Here is a 21,296-nt window from a genome sequence, read left to right as displayed (position 1 = left end):
ATATATATATGTATATATATATATATATATGTATATATATATATATATACCTAATTGCATATTTTGAGTTTTAATACTCATTATAGCAAAAACTTATTCTAAAGTGCAAACATACTGATATATTCTGAATAGTACTTAATAAACTTGTGAAATGATCTAATATTACACCAAAATTTTAATATTTATAATGCAAAATTGCTGGGCCCAAGGTGTGCGTTATGATGGTCTTTTACTGTATCTTAAAAGACCCAAAGATTAGTAGATACTTTGTCAAGAAGCTTTCTGATTTAACAATTAACAGTGACCTGAAAAAAAGTTTTTTATTTAATTGGATAAACTTGAATGTTTTTTTTTCTTTTATTTTTAACTGCACTAATGCATTATTTCTTTATATTTAAGAGAAGAATGCTTTTATATGCCTTATTAATGAATGTAGTGAACAGGCTTTTGTAAAAGAATTAACTATTCCTTTAAAAAATTACTTATGTAATTTTTATTATAATTGCTGCAACACAGCTGTGAATTTCAGTACTAAATAAAATTGCTAATTATAAGATAGATAAAAGTATTTTCAGTACAACATTTAAAATACTACAAGAGTTAAAAACTATATAACTAATGTATTTACAAATCAAAACTGTACATTAAAAATAAAACAAGTCAATACAATATTACTAATTAATAAAGCTAAAATATTTTTAACACTAACAACAAGAACATTTCTCACATTTATAAAAACAGCAGCAAGTCTACTATGCACATTAAGAATATGTATATCTATATACATATGTATAAGTACTAACTAGGTATAATTTAAGGATTCATGATATAATGAACAATAAATAAAGATGACTTTAAAACAATGAATGTATTATGAATGCAAAAGTTATCAACAAGCCATATAAAGAATTGTGCAGTTAACTATGTACAAAAATAGTCTGTACAAAGAAACCTATGTTTTTCATTTATTATCAAATTAAAAGTAGTCCTATTTTCTAGTATGCAAGCTCTGAAATGCTAAATGAAAACAAACTTAAAAAAAAAACTATGTGCCATCCTTCAGTTTGTACAGACCTTTCCGCACATAATGAACTAATGCAGAAAAAGGACTGTGCAAGCTTAAGCAGCCGCATTCTTCGTCTAACTCCAAGAAAAATTCTGAAACAAAATACAGAAATTTTATTGCAATTTTGTTACATAAATAAGCAGTTATTATTTTCAATAAGACCGCCCTATAGCCAGAGCTAAGGCAGAATTATATAAAATACACCGCCAGCTCAGTCATTCCATCCGAGGACAGCAGTTTCGTGCTTATTAGCACTCAACAGCCCAGAATAGGAAGTGACTGAGCTGGAGGTGGAAAACCTAGCAGTAAGTAGTTAAAAAATTGTAAAGAATGCATAATATTAGGCATAAATATTTTTACAGTCTGGTTTTGCTTTATTTACTCATTCCAATTTTCTTTTCTTTTTTTTTTCTCATGGAATACATTTGAGACGTACCAGGAGTATAAAACTAATTCATTTCTCATGTCTTATAAATGTAGAAGCTAAAATATTGTACAAGAATTGGAATAAAAATTATTTTTCGCACTGTAATTTACAGCTTCATTATCTCATGAAAATGATATTTAAACAAGAGAAATCAATAAAATTATAATCGAATCCCGCTACAAAGCAATCTGACTTACGCAAAATGGCTATTACATGAGTTTTTCATTAGTAATGAATTTTTTATTCTGACACAAATTGCTCGCCTGCAACATGAATTTTTTTTGGAAAGGAGCAGTGGAGCCTTAGAATGGGCTTCGTTGACAGAAAATATTGGTTTTGTGAATGGACTTTCATCCCTTTAGTATCACTGTAAGCAGAAGTTCACACACACTGTATTAGTGAAACAAAGCTTTACTTTAGTTTATACAACGAACTGCTCCGATTCTTAACGTTTTGCTTTTTTTTTCATTCTACACATGAACGTTGATGAAATAGCAAGGTTTCCAAACGCGCATTTTCATCTAAAGTTGGCGAAAGTGGAATGAAAACAAAAGAGAGAAAGCTTCTGTCCATTAAAGAAAAGGTAGAGATTCTCGATATGCTTGAACAATTAAAAAGTGCTTTGAAGGTAGCACAACAATTGGATATAAGTGAATCTTCGATATGTGCAATTTAAAGTCAAAAAGAGGAAATCCGTAAAAGTTCAGAACTTAGTTTTATACTGAAGCTTGCAAAGTAGTGTCTGAGCAAAATAAAAACATCATGAAAATGGACACTGCTCTTTCATTGTGGCTTAAAGAGGACAGAAAGAGGGGTGTTCCACACTGCATAAACAATCATCTTCATCATTTTGAAAATTATAATTAAGTTAACAATATCTACTGTTCAGTGCTATTATAATGCAGTCATGTACTAAATGTAAGTACCGCACTGTTTTAATTCATGCATCTCATTGATCATCGATTTTGTGCTTCATAACAGTAATGTATGTTTAATAGTAATGCTTTTTCTAAAATACAGTAAGAAGTCATTTATTTATAAAAGATACGGTAATATACAGTTAACAAATAGTTTGAAACAATTTGAGGAGTGTTCATACATGTCCAAAATAATTGGGTATGTTTATAAAACATTTATAAACATACGTTGTTCCATAACGCGAAATTTTGACTAGCGCGAGGAGTCTTGGAACGCATCCCTTGAGTAAGTCGGGATCCGACTGTATTTATCAAATGTATAATGAAATATTGAAATACGTATGAAAATTTATGGCAGTGATACTCCATTACAACAAATACCAATACAACGAAATATTCCTTTCAAGGAAATAAATTTTCAGTCTCAATTTAATTTCCATTACAACAGAATTCCTGTTACAACAAACAGAAGTTATGGTTTCTTGATGTTTGTTGCAACAAGATTTCAATGGATTTCAGCGTACATATGATAAAGCATTGGATGTTTTTTTTTGTTCTTATTAAGTGCTGCCTCAAGTATTTTTGAAAAGGTAACAGCTTTTGACATTGATAGCATTCACTCCTCCTTTGACTTTAAGCATGTTGATTGGCTGCCAGATGTAAGAGAGAATGCTTGCATGATATCCCCAAATTAGGGGACAGGAATCAGGAGGTAAGAGAAGTTGTTAGGTGATAAACAAAACAAAGTTATCAACATGTGTAAGTTGCTACATTGATTATGAGAACCTAATGCAGATATGTCAACTCTCTTTGTTTAGGCAGGAAGTCCCAGCTTTAGAGTTTAATTTCTGGCCTCCTGCCTCCAGAGTCATTACTCCAGCTTTTTAAGGATTTTAAAAATTGTGTTTAAAAAGTTAAACTTTAAAGCACAAATGTCAACCTTGAAGATTAATTTTTCTCTTATTTATGTCTGAAAATATAAATATTATCAATTTTGTACTATTGTCTGGTTGCAAGGCATGAAAAATTTCTCTGCGATCTCATTTTGTTTCTCCAACATTCCCGCTTTGTAAGGTTGGCAAATCTGCCAATGCGGGTAAATTACATGAAGTGTCTTTGAAAGTCAAACATTTCCCTTCTATTTTAGTAGAAAGAATTATAGAAAGACATGATGCTTATGCTCATGAAAAAGAAGCTCAGAATCAATCAAAAGGAGTTCAGCAGGTTGAAAAATGTCTCATTATATAACATTCCAGTACTTGATTATGAACTACATGCTACAACCAGCACGAATGATCAGTCGTACACAAATCTTCTACCTAGGAATGTAAACATACGAGTTGATTCTATCATACTTAAGAGTAAAAATAAAGAAATTTCACTCCTATGTGTCTGGTATGCCTGGTATACTACATTTATTTTTGCTTTCAGCAAACACTCAGCATTCGTATCTGGCTTTTCTAGTAGAAGCCATATGAATAATCTTATTACAATTTTTCAAAATTTTAGTTATCAAAACTGTTATAAATATCCCAAAAATTAAAAAAAGGAAACTTTGGGGGAGGGGGGGGGGGGAATGTCAATTAGCTTAATGAAATCAATAAGACAGGTTTCCAAAAATTTTTTTAAATAAATGTTTGAATAAATTTCTTTTTTTTAAGGTGCACCCTGGTGTTTTGTTCTCGTTAATTCCTTCATTATAAAACCATAAATTTAACAATAAATTTATTGCTTTTCAAGTTTTAGAGCATGATTGAATTCCAAACTTTTAATCTGCTTTTCTAGAATATTTTCTTGCTTTATTTCTCTTTAACAACTCATAACCAGGGTTCCCACAGAAACGGAAAGAAAAAAGTATCTGGCTTTCACTGATCAATAATGCAAAATTTAAATGATCATCTATGATGCGATTGCACCAAACTTTTTATAGAACAATATTATTAATTCAGCTGCCAACATCTACAGAGAATTCCTTAATATTTTCTTCAATTTTTAAAGTTTTATTCATAGCATTTATAAAAATGAATACAAATATACTTTTCAATATATTTGTCCAACTGTGCAGTAGAGTTTCTAATCATTGTTGAGAGTTTTATAATGATTGCTAAAGCATTGTTCACACAATCTTTTAGTAAGCATAAATAAATCTCAGACTTGTCTTTATGAATTTACATGTAAAAAATCAAAATTTTAAAGTAGATAGCATAAAGTTAGCTCTACTGAGAAAAGTATATTATAATTGCTTTAATTAATTTTAAACTTATAAAACAAAAACAAATTTTTAATGTCTCAATAATTTTTTTTTTTTTGAAAGAAAGAAGCAAAATATAATGTGAAAAATAATGTAAAAACAAATGTTTACCTCTTGAATGCTCTTTAGAACTAAGATAATCAGCATGCTCCCAAAGATCATGACACAAATGTAAATTTGCTAGGTATGAGCTTTGTTGTTGCAACATTTTGTATTTGCTATTTGAGACTGAGACTATATCATCAAATACAGTCTTTGAATTCAAATTTCCAGGATTACAAGTTGAGCTCCATCCCAGTTCACTGCTACTGTAACCACTACTTTGTGAGCTAACAGATGCAACACTTCCAGCAGGAGATGGTGTCAAGGAACAGGGTGATGCTTGTTCGGGTGGCAAAATTTGAGAATGTTTTATGCTTTGCTTGAAATTTTGAATATGAAAAGGAGAACTTTGAACAGGAAATGCAACGTTTTCTGACTGCAAGAAAAAAAAAGGGTCAAACATCATACATATAACACAAAACACACTCACATTCAAAAGTCTGTTACATATTAGTTTTCCTTACTTTTGTTTTTGAAACATAAAATGATTTTTTTATTGTTAAGTTCTGAATGTCTAATTTGAAAATAAGACTCACATTGAACAATTCCAGTGGCAATGCAAGTTTATGCTTTTAAAACCTAGCAAACCATCAAATATCTTTTGACTTAATCAAATATTATGCACAATAATAAATAAGGCCACTTATTTAACGATTTGGTGGTCAGTTATTTAAGCTTTAATAAACTTTCATGTAACAAAGTATGAAAAGTAATACTTCAATTATAAAAGAGGGCATTTGCAGAAATATAAGACTATATGCATTTATTGGTGAGCAAAATCATTTGAAGATAGGGAAAAGAAAGTAATATTGTAAGACATGTACAGTGGAAATACAATTTTTCTCTTTCTGTTGGACCAGTCATAAAAAATGTTCTCAATTTTGTGTTCATATCTCCCCAATTTTCGAACTCAAAAATGGGAATTTTTGTAAAATTTAAAATTTACCCTGAAACAGTCAAACATTTTTCATCATTTTCACTGAGGCATTCAATTACATTTCTGCAAAAGATTTAAATTCGTTTTGAATCCATCTATTTTTTCCTGCCCTAGCTGGGCTGTATCAACAAATAGGGACACCACCCACTGAAAAAAAAATAAGAAAAAAAAAGTTTTTTTGTAGTATCGATGTCTAGATCACGGTTTCCCAACCTCTTTTGGCTTGAAGCCCAATTTAGAGCGCAAAAATCTTCTGTGGTCCCCCTTGTATAATACGCAGACACATACACACACTAGCTTGATATTTGTATGTGTGTTGTTCATTCAAAAAAAAAAAAAAAAAAAAATTTGATAGCTTTTTTTTTATGTATGAAAAAATATGCATTTTGGAGTTAATCTTATAAATATCAAATCAGAAACTGCTTTTCTATACACTAACAGCGGTTTTGTAACATCTGCACTCTTTCTCATTCATTTCCGATTCTACCTTAGTTCCAGTACATCTTTTCATTGGTTAAAACAATTATCTTGTTCACAATTTCTTTAATTAAAAACAAAAGCATTAGCTGCCATAAAACTGAAGCAAAATTCATTCACAACTATAAGTTTTATTTCAGCAATTTCAAAATAATGCTAATGTTTAAATAACAATCACTTCAAATCAGGTACATATTCCCAATATATACCCATGCTAATGCAGAAGAATTAAAATGTAGATCTGTAATACAATTATTCTTCTCATTATATAAAATTGAGCATTTAAAAATATATATAAAGGCTCTGGATTTTCAGTAGACTATATAGAAATTGAAATCGCTCATTTCATAAGAAACAAAATGTTTCTTTTTTCAATTATAGCCATTTAAAAGAAAGTATTAATACTAAAAATTAAACATTTTTAGTTTTATATTTATTTACAACAGCAAGACTAGAAAAGTTTGCTCCTGTTTGTTTTGTATGGAAATGGAAATAAATTTCCAGAATTAATTTGTTGAATAAAACTGTCCAATCAAGCAGGAACCTTCATCAACGCTAAATGCACAATGTGCATTTATTATGTGTGCAACTGAAATATCAGAATCTCTGCAATGTTTTCAGTTCAACATTGTATTACTGCTGTTGATAGTTTATGCATAAAAAGTTTCCAATTTTTAATGCAAGTGATAGTTTTAAACACTATTAATCTGTTAAAAAGTAGCCTTAAAAGAATTAAACAAAAGTTTTGTACGACTGCTACCTTTAAAGTTCATTTTCAAAAAGCCAATGCAACTATTAAATTTTTAGATGTGAATTATACAAGATTCAACAACTAACTACTAACAGAAATTCGTGTCAACTTTGGTTTAAAGTTCAAAACTGGATGAAAAATTATTTTAAAAAAAATCAAACTCGGGGAAATGTCCTTGTATTCAGCTAAGTTTTCAAAACACTTGAAGGGGTGACAAAAACAGACAAAAATTTCCCACTTCTATCAAGCCAACTTTCAAAATTTTTGTTTCTAAACATTTATTGAACTAGTTAATTTTATTTCTAACTGATTTTTATTTTTAGCAATATTTTTGTGGGATTTTAAGCCTTGTTTTCAGTTTTTGGCTTAAGACAAAAGGTTTACAATTGAATTGTAAACCTTTTAAATTTGGATAAATAAAATTTCAAATAAATAATTTGGAGAAATATTGCAAAAAAAAAAAAAAAAAAAAAGCAATATAGTAACATAGTAAAGGATGCAGAAACACAAAAGAATGCAAACTGTAACTGCATTTTTTTCTTGAACAAACACAGCTGATTTAAACACTTATTTTGCTCAACTTTCCCCATGAGAAACATGGAAATTGAAAATTAACCCTTTAAGGACTAACTTTGTGCATAATGTGTATTCTGATATTCATATATCTGGGACAGCTATCTCAAAATGGTTTTTTCTTTCCAACCTGATTTAGAAAAAAAACAGAAAACACTAATGCAAGTTCTGTGGTTAAGCTAACATTAGGTTAGAGAAATGCAATTTCTTGCCACTGAAATACGTGTGAAATAGTCAAAATTAGTGAAATGTTTTATACTCATATGAAAAATTCTATTAGTTTGACATTATTCAAACATGGCCCTCTTCACAAGACTCGTGGCTTCCCTACTGTCATATTCTTTCCTAGGAGCTAAAGGGGGCCATATGGCTTCATTGAGAAACCCTGGTCTAGATGATCAATTATACCCACTCATGTTTTTTCCCTACATTTCAGAAATTTTAATTTGCACCAGAAAGGGTTAAGTGAATTTTGAACTCTAAAAATATAAGAATATTTGAAGGGAAAGCACAGCAGTTCGAGTTCAAAGCTAGTGGTTGTCAGTCTTATTTTTTATACTCAAGAATTCATAGTTTACAAAGCAAGACTTTTATCCTTAAATGTGACACAATTCTTTCAATCTTATAATAAAAAATTATTAAATAAAAACAAAAAACCCGACTGCGTAAAAAACCAAAAAACTAAAAAGAAAAATGTATAAGCCCCGTAGTTTAAAATGTTATTAAGTACTACTGAATAACTACACCTTTGAAATAGTTTTATGACCGCACACAGATAAGACAAATCATAAATTCAAAAGGAGAATAGAAGGATCAGCAGTCGAGGCCCATTCCTTTCTGATTCAAAGAAACCCGTAAAATTTGAATGGGTCCCGACTGTTGATATTCTGCTTTTGAATTTATGATTTGTCTTATCTGTGTACGGTTATAAAACTATTTCAATGGTGTAGTTATTCAGTAGTACTTAATAAAATTCTAAACTACTGGGCTTATACATTTTTCTTTTTAGTTTTCACGCCGTCAGGTTTTTTGTTTTTATTTAATAATTTTTTATTTGACACTTTTTAGTTAATTTTCATTGACTTAGTTATTATGATTATAAGATGGTACATTTTGTAATCTTGTCATTTCATTGCGAGAGTTTGTTTGTATCGTGAGGTCTATTAAATAACTTGCGGTGGTCTAAACTACTGATAATTAGTTCCTCTAGGGACCTAACTCCGCTTAAAGCAACATGTGCTTGGCCTTCGGCAAAAATGCAAACTTAAGTCAACTACAGCGCAGCTATATAAACAGCCTGTATAACTCATGATGACGCAAAATCGGAAACGTCTCCCCACCCCTCTGTCAGTCAAATCTTTCTCGCAAAGCTAAAAAAGCCTATCGAGAAAGTACACATCGCGAAACTCAGTCCCTTGAATCAAGGCAAAAACAAATGCAACATGTTACTGATGAAAATTGAATTAGTAGACTTTCTTTCTTTGGGTGCTTATTGCACGGGTTTATTTTGATGAGGACTACAATCTGAGTGTCTTGCCTTCGTTATGCATAATATACTTTTTATTACAGTACAGAATACAAATAAAGAACACATGAAAGAATTCACATCAGAAAGAGGGGAAAGTACATCCAGAGCGAGGGTGTCTTGACCCACCGCCTCAAGTGGGAGAAGCAATCGCTTAGACCACTTGGCCACTAAGATCCCAATTAGTAGACTTAGTAAACAAAAAAATTCAGGCAGCGAAAACTACCTGCATTTGTCACACGCAGGTAGCGTGTGACACAGTGTGCAACACCAAATGTGCGCCAATCCCGAACTGCCATATTTTGTCAACTGGTTGTTGATATGGTGAATTTTGATTACTGTCATGTGTTTAGTGACACTCCCAAGGTTAAGACAAATCGATTGATGCAAGAATTACCAAAATTGACGAGGCGTTTAGCCCCTAGAACGCCACATAGAAACGGACATACATACATAGACTGATAAACACATTACCCTCCTTTGCGTCGCGCACGCGCAGTCGGGTAAAAAGAGGGGAAAAGGTAAACTATACGTAATGTACAAACAGTTTATTACGGAACGAACTTCTTTTTGGAATTTATGGTACAAAATTGAAATTTTGCTTTACAAAAGTTGATAGCAGAAACAATACAAATTTTTTAGCTTCTTTTTTCCATTTTAAAGTATGCATACAATGTAGTAACAGGTCTTGTACATCATACTTTTCTTCACACCATATTATTTAGTGTAATGCCTTAGGATTCCCCTACTGTTTTCTTCAATAAGACCTGTATAAAGTGACTACTACTAATTAGGGCAAGGTAGTTCAAGAGTTAATTGAGTACTGGTTATAAACTCAAAATTTGAATTTTCTAATCTACCGTTCGCTATTTCATACGCTCTGATTGTGGGGATATATTCACTGAAATTACATTGTTCCACTTGCAATTCTTCAGACAAATGAATTTTACCACATAAAAGCAGAGCCTGATTTACCTATAGTCTCGTGAAGCCCGGCTTTGGGGGCCCCAAAACATTATAGACCAAATATACCGTAAAATCCCGAAAGTAACCCCCCAATCAATTATAGTCCCCTCCTCTTTTTTGTGGAAAGTGAAATCACTTTAAAATCTAAATATACCCCCCCCCCCTTGACCTGAAAATTTTCTGATCATCTTCATACTTGGAAAGCATTTACAAAGGTTTAGTTTCCCCCTCCATGTGGAGTTTTGCTTTTCTAAAAAAAAGAAAGAAAGAAAACACAATGATTTAAACAAAGAAAAAAAATGGTCTCCACGGTTTATTCCTTCCAAAATGTCTAAACTTCTTTTGATGCAAGGGCGCCCTTTTTTTTTTTTGTTCATATGTATTACAAAAGAAATTTATACGATTGTACTGCTTTTTATTCATTTTGGAAGGAGCATTTCTGTTCTGATTTGTGAAACTGAACGATCTTCAACATGGTGCCATTTTGAAAACGTGACGCCATTTCGGAAACGTGTTGTTTAAAAAGTAGCCCGAAACTTAAAAATAACCTTTTTTAAAGGAGAAATAATGTAATTGAATGAGTTTAAGATCATCAGAAATGTAAATTTTACTAAATCGAGTAAGAGATTTGTCTGTGTTTGCGAACTTTGTAAAGCTCAGTTTTCAAAATTACGATCTTTGTAACGAATTTGCGGCCGTGATTGCGATTTTTGCTTCTATTCTGAAACAAGAACATTAAGATTTTGCTTCTTTTACTGTAACCTTATTACATTCAGTACATAATGAATTTTCAAGCGATAAATTGTAGGGGTTTTGCCAACTTGAAGTGCAAAATCCTTCCCTTAAAAAAAAGAAACAAATGGTGCCCTCATACAATTTATTACTACTAGAAAATTATGACAGGTTTTTATTAATTAATTTCTCTCTCTTCATTAATATTAACTCTTATTTACTTATTATTTCTTTTCTGAACTCTAAAATCAATACTATTAAAAACAATTATTTTGGCTAATTTTTCAGAAAAATCTCGATCATAACACCCCCTTCTGAATCAACAAGTTTTGTTTTGAAAATAGGGGGGCGGCCTGTATGTGGCCTGAGTGAAATACAGGTTTGAATATCATTTGCTTACATCTTCACTATACTCAAGCCTATAACCATGCAAATGCCAATATTGCCTACAAGGGGAGGGCATGTGATTTGAGCTTCTTAGGGCACTTTACTTGATTGTACAATTCAAGGGGGTCCCTACAGAGGGGTTAGGTTTCCTGTTCCAAAACTTCTAAATTGAACCCTGCATACAAGTGCTGCATACGCTTTAATAGAAATTTCGAGATATAAAGAGTAAGTAAATAAGACTAGTAAAAAAAGTTATAATTGATTTCAGTTGACTTTCTCTTTTACTGCAAAAATGCGGTGTAAAATAATGAACACTTTAAGATATTTAGGACTAAGTTCCAAATATTAGAAATTTTAGGAAAATTGAGGCAACTCCTGCCCCTGCAATTTATATGTCTAATTAGATACATGAGCTTCTGATATAGCAAGTTTTTTGTTTTCATTACCATTTTCTGCATTTAGTACAAAAATTACAAAAGCTATACTGTTTACCAAACAAATTTCCTATTTGAGCAGAACTAGTAAAATTTCAAGTGAATTTCAAATCAAAGGGTAGGCTGACCAGTGAATTAACCACCCTCCCCTCCCCCAAATAAATGAACAGCTTGTTTTTTTTTTTTTTTTTAATAAGATTTAAAAAAAAAAATTCTTAGAGGCTATGCATACTATGCATTTTTAAAAAGAAAATGACTAGAAAATGCATTGCCACTGTCTGAGGGTGTTCATTCACTGGGTGGAGCATTTTTTAATTAAACTTGATACAGACGTGATGATTAATGTTCTCTCAAATTTTAAAAATAAATACATGTTTCAGCTAAAATGCCTTAACTGTTATGTAACAGATGCTAGTTTTTAAGGAAATTATGATATTTTGAAAATAAAATTATGAAATTAAAAAACATCAACTCCCCCCCTTCATATTCTCAGAATTTAGACCTTTAACCCTTCAAGCGGCCGTGACGTAAAATTCCTTCACCCAGCGATGTATTGAAGAGCGGCCGTGTCGAAAAATTTGGCCTTGAATATTCTGCTTCGAGAACGGCTGCGGCGTAAAATTCTATGGAAGAATATCCATGGCGAAATTTTTCGACACGGCCGCTCTTCGATACATCGCTGGGTGAAGGAATTTTACGTCACGGCCGCTTGAAGGGTTAAGAATAAGTTTCTAAGAGGATTTATGGAAATTCAAATTATTTTTGGAGTTACAGTTAATATTGTTGAAATAAACTCTTTTGCTGAAATGAGACTGCAAACTTTAAAAGCATTTTTCTCGAAACAAGTTTTTTCGATACGGTTGACAAGATATCTCAAGTTCTAATACACTGATTTACTTGAAATTTGGTAGAGACTACTATCAAAATTGTCTGCACGTAGGGGTTGTTGAAATTTTTGATTTTTATAATTTTTAAAAAATACCGCCATTTTGTGAAGAAAAAAATATTTTCAAATCGGCTACGTCCAGACAATTATACATCCTTGTTTAATAAGAATTAACCTTGAATTTATGTTTCAGATCCTGTAGGATTGGAATCCCGTCAACCAGGAGACCCCCTTATTTTAAAGTCCCCCCTTTGCCAGCCTCCTCCAACTACAATTTTGAATTTTTTTTCAACTATTATGCATTTTTATACTTTTAAAGTATTAATAAAAAACAGATAAAAATGAATAGCGAAATTAGCAGCTGTTTTTTTTTTCTATTACGCCTGTAAAATCACCTTAAAATTAAGCCTCTGTACTAGAATACCCCCTTAAGTGTTCATGCACAGGTCGGTCTACCTGACATCAGTAATTTTTGGGAAATGTTTTAGAATTTTCAAACTTATTTTTTAATTTCAGCAAGAAATTATTAAACAAGTAATTAATTAGTGATGCTTACCTTCAGAAAAGCCGTGATGCTTCGATGAAGAAATCGAACTTCATCACGTCTAAGTTGGTACAGTTTCAAATATAAGAGAGATTGACACCTAAGACTAAATATAAAATGCTTCATTAAAATTCAACAAGAACGAAGCTGATTGTAATTATATGTTTATGAATACACACATAAAGGGTGTCCCAAAATTAACGCAAGATTTGAATTTGCCGCCATTTTTGCAATAAATTGTGGGCAATCTTGAAAAAAAAAAATTTGGCAGCTGAGGGTCTAGGGTTATTACAAATGGAGCGTTTTTGATTCTATAATGCGTTTTCATTATCAAACAATTATTTGAAAAATAATGAAAGTTTGGGCGGGTCAAGCAGTTTACTGTTATTGGCGCTCGATATCGCAATTAGGTAATGCGCAGGTGGTTGTGGGATTGCTGACATAGACGTTTGACTTCAAATAACTCCATAGGGAGAAGTCTAATGATGTAAAATCACACGATCTAGGGTACAATTCATATCACCGAAACGAGAGAGTACACAAACAGGAAATTCCTCGTGCAGTGATTGAATTGTTTCGCTGGCTGTATAATAGCATAACACTCCATTTTTACTAACCCTAAACTCCCAGCTGTCAAATTGTTCTTTTTCCGTGGCTGCCAACAATTCACAGCAAAAATTGTGGCAAATTCAAATCTTGCGTTAATTTTGGGACACCCTTTATATACATACACACATATATACAGCTTATTCGACTATTATTGTCCTTCATTCATACGGATAGAATCAGGAACCCGCTACCTGCCTTCCAATATCTGCGAAATCAACCATTATGGTGGTGGTGGTGGTTTGACGGTTTGGGCAAGTATCATGTTGGATGGCTGCACATCGCTCCATGTCTTTGAGAGAGGCACCCTATACTCACCTCTTGAGGGGCACTATTAGCCCTGAGTTAATTTTAATGGATGTTAACGCAAAGCCACATAGAGCTCTTCTGGTCAACGGATTTCTGGAAGGGGAGGATGTTCACTGGATGGATTGGCCAAGCAGATCTCTAAACTCCAATCCTATAGAACAAGTCTGAGACCCTCTCGAGAAGGCAAAAGTAACTCGCAACACACCTCCAGGGACCATCCATAACCTAAGAACAGCGTTGTTGAATGAGTGGAAACAATTACCCCAGGATCCCATAAACTGCTTCATTTCAAGTATGGAGTCACATGTCTGTTAAAGGGGACCATTTCCCCTGCAATTTTGCAACCGTTGTTTCATACCATCCGACCGTAACGAGTTATTTATGATCATGCCTGTGTATTTTAAATTTTGGATGGTTATTTATTTTGTACTGTTTCAATGTATGTACATACCTAATTTCATTAAAATCTGTCCCGTAGTTCTGGAGATAATTGATGAAATCTGAAAATTCCCTTAATTTCTTACACCAGTGTATATATATTTATATGGTGAATTCCAGCAGTAATGAAAGGACACTTTATACAGATAAGTCAGTGTATTTATGTCTGTGAACAAAAAAAAAAAAAAAAAACGTATTTTTTTCAAATATCGATGTATCGACTCTTATACACACTATAGCAAGTTGCTAAAAAAGTGAAAGCTAGGAATTTTTGTTTAAGTAATATTTTTTTAAATTCAAATTTAAAAAAGGATAAGGGAAGGACATTTTATCAACATTATTTTTTCTCTATCATATTTTCCCCAAAAGTTCAAGTAAACTATAAAAGGAAAAATTCTGAAAAAAAATTAAAGCATTTACAAGAGTGTTTAATCATTATGATTTGATTCCTAAAACATAGATATTATGCACTTGTTAATAGTAATGGAAGGACAGTAACAGAAGGATAATAAGTTCAAAGCAATAAAACTTGATAGATTTCAATTTACAATCATTTATTCAGCTACTAAAACATTCTGAAATTAAAATTTATATTGAACTCTAGTGCCTGAGTCATTTGTTATAATTTCCAAATTCTTTATTTTCTCAATAATTTGATTCGAGTCAACAAAACATTCATTTTCTTTCACATGGAACGTAAAAATAACTCCCATATTATCTTGCTTTCTCCAACCAAGAAATTTCTATTCCTTCATCATCTTTATGAAGTACCTCTTCAACATAGTTCTTAGTTAACTTCTTTCCTTTCCATTCAATTTTAAAAAATTGCTGAACTGGTAATGCATCCTTTGGCATAGTCTCATCATTTAGTGCACTTGATTCAGCTGTATCGCCATCTTTAACATCATTCATAACATTTAGTTTTTTCTTTGAAATGAAACTCCTTTGCTTTGTAGGAAAAAAGTACTCACCTATGTTCAATAACATAATGTGTTACAGAATTTAAATAGTTTGTATTGTGTGTATCTCCAAGATATTACTCTACACAATATGTTTAAAACATTCCACTGATGCTGTCAACAGCCCCCTTCATCTGACTTCTGGCAAAAAAGCTTTAAGAAGTCTTTATGTTGTTTTTGGTCAGACATGAATTTCAAGTTTGCAAACAAATATTTCTGCTTGAACTGGCTTGCAACTCCACCACTAAAGAAAGATGTGCCTTCCAATTGGGGAACAGAAACCAACAAGTCACAGATCAAAGCATCAATAAATGCTAAAACTGCCACCTTTCCATGATCCATTTTGTCACTTATACATGCACATCCAATTCTTTTCTCATTTGAATCCCAAACATAAGCCCAAAAATTGTGACCTGTCAGTGATGTCAAAAAGCAGCTTGGATTTCATTCTTCATTTAAATTGCTTTGCAAGTTTTCTGTAAAATTTACTAGTATACAACCCCACAGATTTGTTTCCTTTTCTGTCTTCAAAGAGTCTGTGTTTTTGTCTTTTGATGTAAATATGCATTAAATTTAGAAATTGTTTCTTTAAGAAGATCAGGGCATACTTTTATGGAACCTTTGTACCCTTTTAAATGACTTTTTGGTTTTCTGTGTCCCATTGCTCCCTTTTAAGCATATTAAACTTTGTTTGAGGAAGTTTAGATAGGCCGTATCATAATGTTTTTAAACATAGTTTTCACTATTTTCATCCCAGACAATGATAGAAATAAAATCATGAAACATTTAAAAAAAAAAATTAGAACAAAAGACTTTTCAAATGAAAGCACACATAATTTTTGTATGAATATTACTATTCATAATTTGAATTTGGCTACTAAATTAAAACTAGTTTATTATCTTCTATAGGATTCTAAAATATAAACCAATATCAGATTACAGAAAATGTCCTTCCGTTACCATTAAAAACCATATACATATCTCTTAAAATAATTACTGTTTCTCATTAAAAAAGGACATAATTCAGCTTTGCATAAAAAAATATCAATTTCTAAAGCCATTACATTCTTGGTGAGGTAATTGAGATGTAATATTTTGGCAACGGAAGGTCATTCAGAGTATCACCTTAATAAAAAACTGATTTCATGGTTGAAAAATATTTCTTTTGAATTACTTAACAGAAAGTTTAATTAGACATTTAAAGGGTAAAAGTTAACATACTTATTATATTCAGCTAAACACGTTTATTGAAATAACACTGCATAACAAAAAACGGATTTCCTGCTCTGTAAAAACACAAAAAGGAAAATTAGTTTTGCCCTTCTCTTTCTGAAAGTCATTGAGTTATTTGGGAAAAATTTGTTAGGATTTCAGAAATTCATATATTTTTAAAGAAAATGATATAGGGTTCCCCATGTCAAATGATCCAAAATTTGGGAAATTTTTTCCCTCACCCTTTTGTATTTCTTTGAAATTTGGCTCATCGATTGTACCCCTCGAGGTAATCAAAAGTCCAAAGATTTTTATCTCTATTATTTTTTTATTTATGACACTTTGATTTTTTGAAAAACCCTCTTTTTTCATGGATGCTTGATCATTAAATGGACGATAACTCAGCACCAAATATAGATAGAAAGATTTGGTAAAAAGCAATAAAAAGTACATTAGTTTCTGTTTAATGGGATATGCAACATGACTAATTTCAGAAAATTTTTAATTTTTAAAACATGAAATTTAAATTTTAAATTTAAATTTAAATTTCTTAGCAAAGGTATAATAATTTTTTTTTAAAAAAATTCTAAAAAAATTGTGTGTATTTTATGTTCATTTGCGCAATGTTTCAAGTTGGGATCTCAATGGGATCATATTTTTATGAATTTTTAAATAAAATTTGATTTATGAATTAATGACATTTTTCATATTCTAACTAGTTAAATATGGGGTTCTCTTACTGGGGATGGTCTAGTAAGTAGTAATTGATCATGACTATGCTTGAAATGAGCTGACATGAATTTGTAGATTGGTAAGCCCCCTCCCCTACCACTACTTTTAATTTTTTTTTTTCAAAACTTTTCAAAATAAAAAAAAATAAAAAATAAATAAAAAAATAAATAACTAAATTTAAAAAAAAGAATTGTAAACTTATTAAGAGTTGGTAAATGTTGTTCTTTAAAGCTAGAAAAATCCCCCCCCCCCCCCCGCACCATCACTTTTGTTATTATTTTTTCAAAACTATTTTCAAAATGTAAAAAATAAATAAATGAATAAAATAAAACAAAATGAATAGAAAACAAATTAAAAGCTGTACATTAGTGGGTAAAAGCTGTAGCAAAGTGGGTGGGGGGGGGGGGTAAATGTTCTTCTTTAAAGCAAGACGAAGTACATTACCCCCCCCACCCACACATATGATTAACACTATAGTAGTATCACGTCTCACCTGATGCTTTTTTTTGCAGACCAAGTGTTTCTTTTTCAATCCGAACTTCACAAAGTGTACTTGATTAATTCACTATCTGATAAGGAAAGTTATGTTTCATTTCATCCTCTATCCCTGCACCAACTTTCAATTCTGGAGGGAGGAAAGAAATAGTTTGCCCTAAGATCATAGCAAAATAGGAGTGTTTCCCCCCATGTTGTTTCAGTGTTGTTCCATTCTTTTCACACTAAACTAAAAATAAATCTAAAAATCAGATTATATGTCTGGCCGCATAAAACTGTCTTTCTACAACATTTGGAGTGCAGCTGTTTTTTTCTTTTCTTTATTGCTAGTTTTCTTTTTAATTTCAGTTGTAAAGGAGAGCAATGCAGCGAGATCTATTTATACATATATTAAAAGCAGTTATAGATCAAACAAATTTTGCTAGTTTGAGCATAACCTTCCATGTTGTTAAGCTTCATTCTAGATTGACCCCCCTCCCCCTCCCCCTACCATTCCCACTTTCCGAAAGAAAAACAAAAGCTGCAAATGAGTGGTTATATTTGTCTGTTAAAGTTTTTCTGACCCCCCCCCCCCCCCTATTTATGAGCCTTAGTCACTACTGATGTTTAGCAGCATGCGTCCCAGTTTTTATTATGATTATAACTCTTACGTGTCAGCTTTTTTTTTGAATACAGTTTTGAAAAAAAAAAAGTGGTTGTGTGGCGGAGGGGGGGGGGGGGGGTACCAATCTACATATTCATGTCAGTTCATTTCAAGCATTGTTATGATCAATTACTACTTACTAGACCATCCCCAGTAAGAGAACCACCTATTTTAACTAGTTAGAATCTGAAAAATGTCATTATTTCATAAATCAAATTTTATTTAAAAATTCATAAAAATATGATCCCATTGAGATCCCAACTTGAAACTTTGCACATATAAACATAAAATACGCACAAATTATTGAGATTTTTTTTTTTAAATTCATTATACCTTTTCTGAGAAATTTAAATTTAAAACTTAAATTTCATTTTTTAAAAATTAAATTTTTTCTGAAATTAGTCACATTGCATATCCCATAAATATCCCTACAGAAACTAATGTACTTTTTATTGCTTTTTACCAAATCTTTCTATCTATATTTGGCGCTGAGTTATCATCCATTTTATGTTCAAGTATCCATGGAAAAAAAGAGGGTTTTTCAAAAAATCAAAGTGTCATAAATAAAAAAATAATAGAGACAAAAATCTAAAAATTTGGACGTTTGATTACCTCGACGGGTACAATCGATGAGCCAAATTTCAAAGAAATACAAAAGGGTGAGGGAAAAAACTTTGGATCACTTGACATGGAATGACCCTATAAAGTAACGGCACCAGTAACAGACATGCTTAAGACATCGCTCACTGGGTAACACAATTTTCTGAACCTTTTAATGTATTTAGCCTTTTAAAACTATTTTTCTCCCATGCAACTATATCTCATCTAACGTTTGGCTGCTTCTGGATCCTCTGAATTAGTTAATTCTATTTTTATTTGCTCAATTTCGGAAAAAGGTCTGACCGCCCAGTAATAGACACCGAAGAATCTGATGATACTCAGGAACAGATAGGGTAAGGAAAGGATGAGTATTGGACAAAATTCTGTTTTTCTATTCAAAATGTGCAAAAATTCCTTATTTTTAGAACTAAATTTTGTTCAATTCAAATGAACATGAAACATCAGCTGACCTCATGGTGGCTTTTCATAACCTTTCACCACTGCCTTGTAATTGTGTAATTCACCACTGCCTTGTAAACTGGCTCATAAAATTCACTCTGATAACATTAGCTGGTTGAACTGTAATCATGGGCCACAGCAACATGAGTTTTACTCGCCTACAATTATTATTATTTAAATCAAACTTATGACTGTCTGTTACTGGACCTTTGTCTGTTACTGGTGCTGTCACCCTATGGCAAGTGACCAAATATTCACTTTGGAAACTCAAGTGTCATGTCTCCTTTTTCTGGAATTCATCACAGCAGACATAAATGTAATTCAAATAGATTTCAGCGAAAATGTAAAGGTCTATAAATCTATTTATGACTTCGAAAACAACTTTTGATGACTTCTAAAAAATCAAAGGTCAAGATTAGGGAAAAAATAAAAGTGGTTCTATACTTATTTCATATACAGCTTTTAAGGATATGAATTTTAAAAATATATTTAAAAAAAAGGTCAAGCACAGTCATCTGATGAATCTGTATGGATTGATTCAGTTAATTTGCATCACTACTTCAAACAAGATGAGCATTATAAATAAAATACAAAGGAAGATAACTTACCTCAAAACAGTAAGTTTGTTGTCAATATTTCGACATGATGCATTATGCAACTTTTGAAACTTCGAAGATATAAACCTAAAAGTAGAATGAAACATCACAGTAACAAAATTTTAAAAATAAATTAGTCAAACAAATGCAAAAATTAAAAAAAAAAAAAACCCTTATCCATGAGTACATGTAAAATTAAGGATATGATAGTGCAGAACTTGTCTTTAACAAAGAAGGCACTTCATGTTACTTGAAAATGATCAAAGCAACAAAAACCAGTTACTATTTATCTTGAAATTTGAGTAAACGTGCAGTAGAATTAGATGATGATTTCTTGCATATTTTGAGCTCTTCCTGTAATTCCGGGCCAGTGACAATGTACTGGAAACTGTCTAATAAACTTTGCAATTAAGAACACATTTAAAGTAAGTTGAAACAATACCCTTAAAAGTTAAGGAAGTATTTTCTAGCACATTTCATGTAGGATTTTAAATTTTCTCTGTGTCAAAAAAAAAAAAAAAAAAAAAAAAAAAAAAAAAAAAAAAAAAAAAACCTTAAGAGGACTAGTTTTGTGGATATCTTGAAACAAATTGGAATATACGTGTCTAAATGCTAGAAGTTGAAATTACCCCAAAAACACACAAAAATCTATTTTAGCCTGGGCTTAAGTAAGCCAATCTCTTTGATATTTTGCTTAAAAAAGTATCCTTAAATTTTATACATGTAACTAAAGTATGACAAAAATTAAACATAACACTGAAACTTGCGGTATCCATAAAAATAATATTTGTTACATACCTGATTAATGCCAAAGTTTCTTTGTACATTGTATGTACTCTGTCAGTATCAATGTAACTGTGTTCCATTGCATTTCCAGTCAAAATAAAATATAGAACAGCCTCAAGATATTTCATAGCTTGAACCATCCTATCAATCTACATAAGCAAAATGAACAAGAAAACAAAACTGCCTTAAAGCAAGCCATGGAAAACTTTGAAGCATTGTGAAAGAAGTAATTCACAAAATGTATTGTACAAAAAATGAATCCAAGAATTCAATTCAGGTCTGTTTGTAAAGTAAAAATTTACAACAGAAAGAATAATTTAAAATTTCCTTATGTGGTAGAACATACTTTTCATTGTAAGAATTTAAAATAAATAAACACATATGCATATAAACAATTGGTTATCTTTTTCCTTGCATTGGAACCCAAAATTTGTTTTTAAAAGCTTCCTAATACAATTTCGGAATCAAAAGAACAACTTGCAGCTG

General features: G+C 31.4%; 1 protein-coding gene across 1 annotated transcript in view; it reads right to left on the bottom strand.

The window, feature by feature from the left end:
• Positions 1–365: 365 nt before the first annotated feature.
• The window catches only part of LOC129219265 (AF4/FMR2 family member 4-like), a 41,262-nt gene continuing 20,331 nt past the window's right edge, over positions 366–21,296 (bottom strand). Inside the window, exons 10-14 of the mRNA XM_054853592.1 lie at positions 20,823–20,959; positions 20,037–20,111; positions 12,988–13,081; positions 4,773–5,139; positions 366–1,158 (exon numbers count right to left, since the gene is read on the bottom strand). Of these exons, the coding sequence (XP_054709567.1) occupies positions 1,046–1,158; positions 4,773–5,139; positions 12,988–13,081; positions 20,037–20,111; positions 20,823–20,959 (786 nt within the window). The 3' untranslated portion in view covers positions 366–1,045. The remainder of the gene's footprint in view (positions 1,159–4,772; positions 5,140–12,987; positions 13,082–20,036; positions 20,112–20,822; positions 20,960–21,296) is intronic.

The sequence above is a fragment of the Uloborus diversus genome, chromosome 3 (genome assembly GCF_026930045.1).
Source record: "Uloborus diversus isolate 005 chromosome 3, Udiv.v.3.1, whole genome shotgun sequence".
Classification (NCBI taxonomy): Eukaryota; Metazoa; Arthropoda; class Arachnida; order Araneae; family Uloboridae; genus Uloborus; species Uloborus diversus.
Note: the sequence above shows the minus strand (reverse complement) of the source record. Positions and strands in the feature narration are given on the sequence as shown.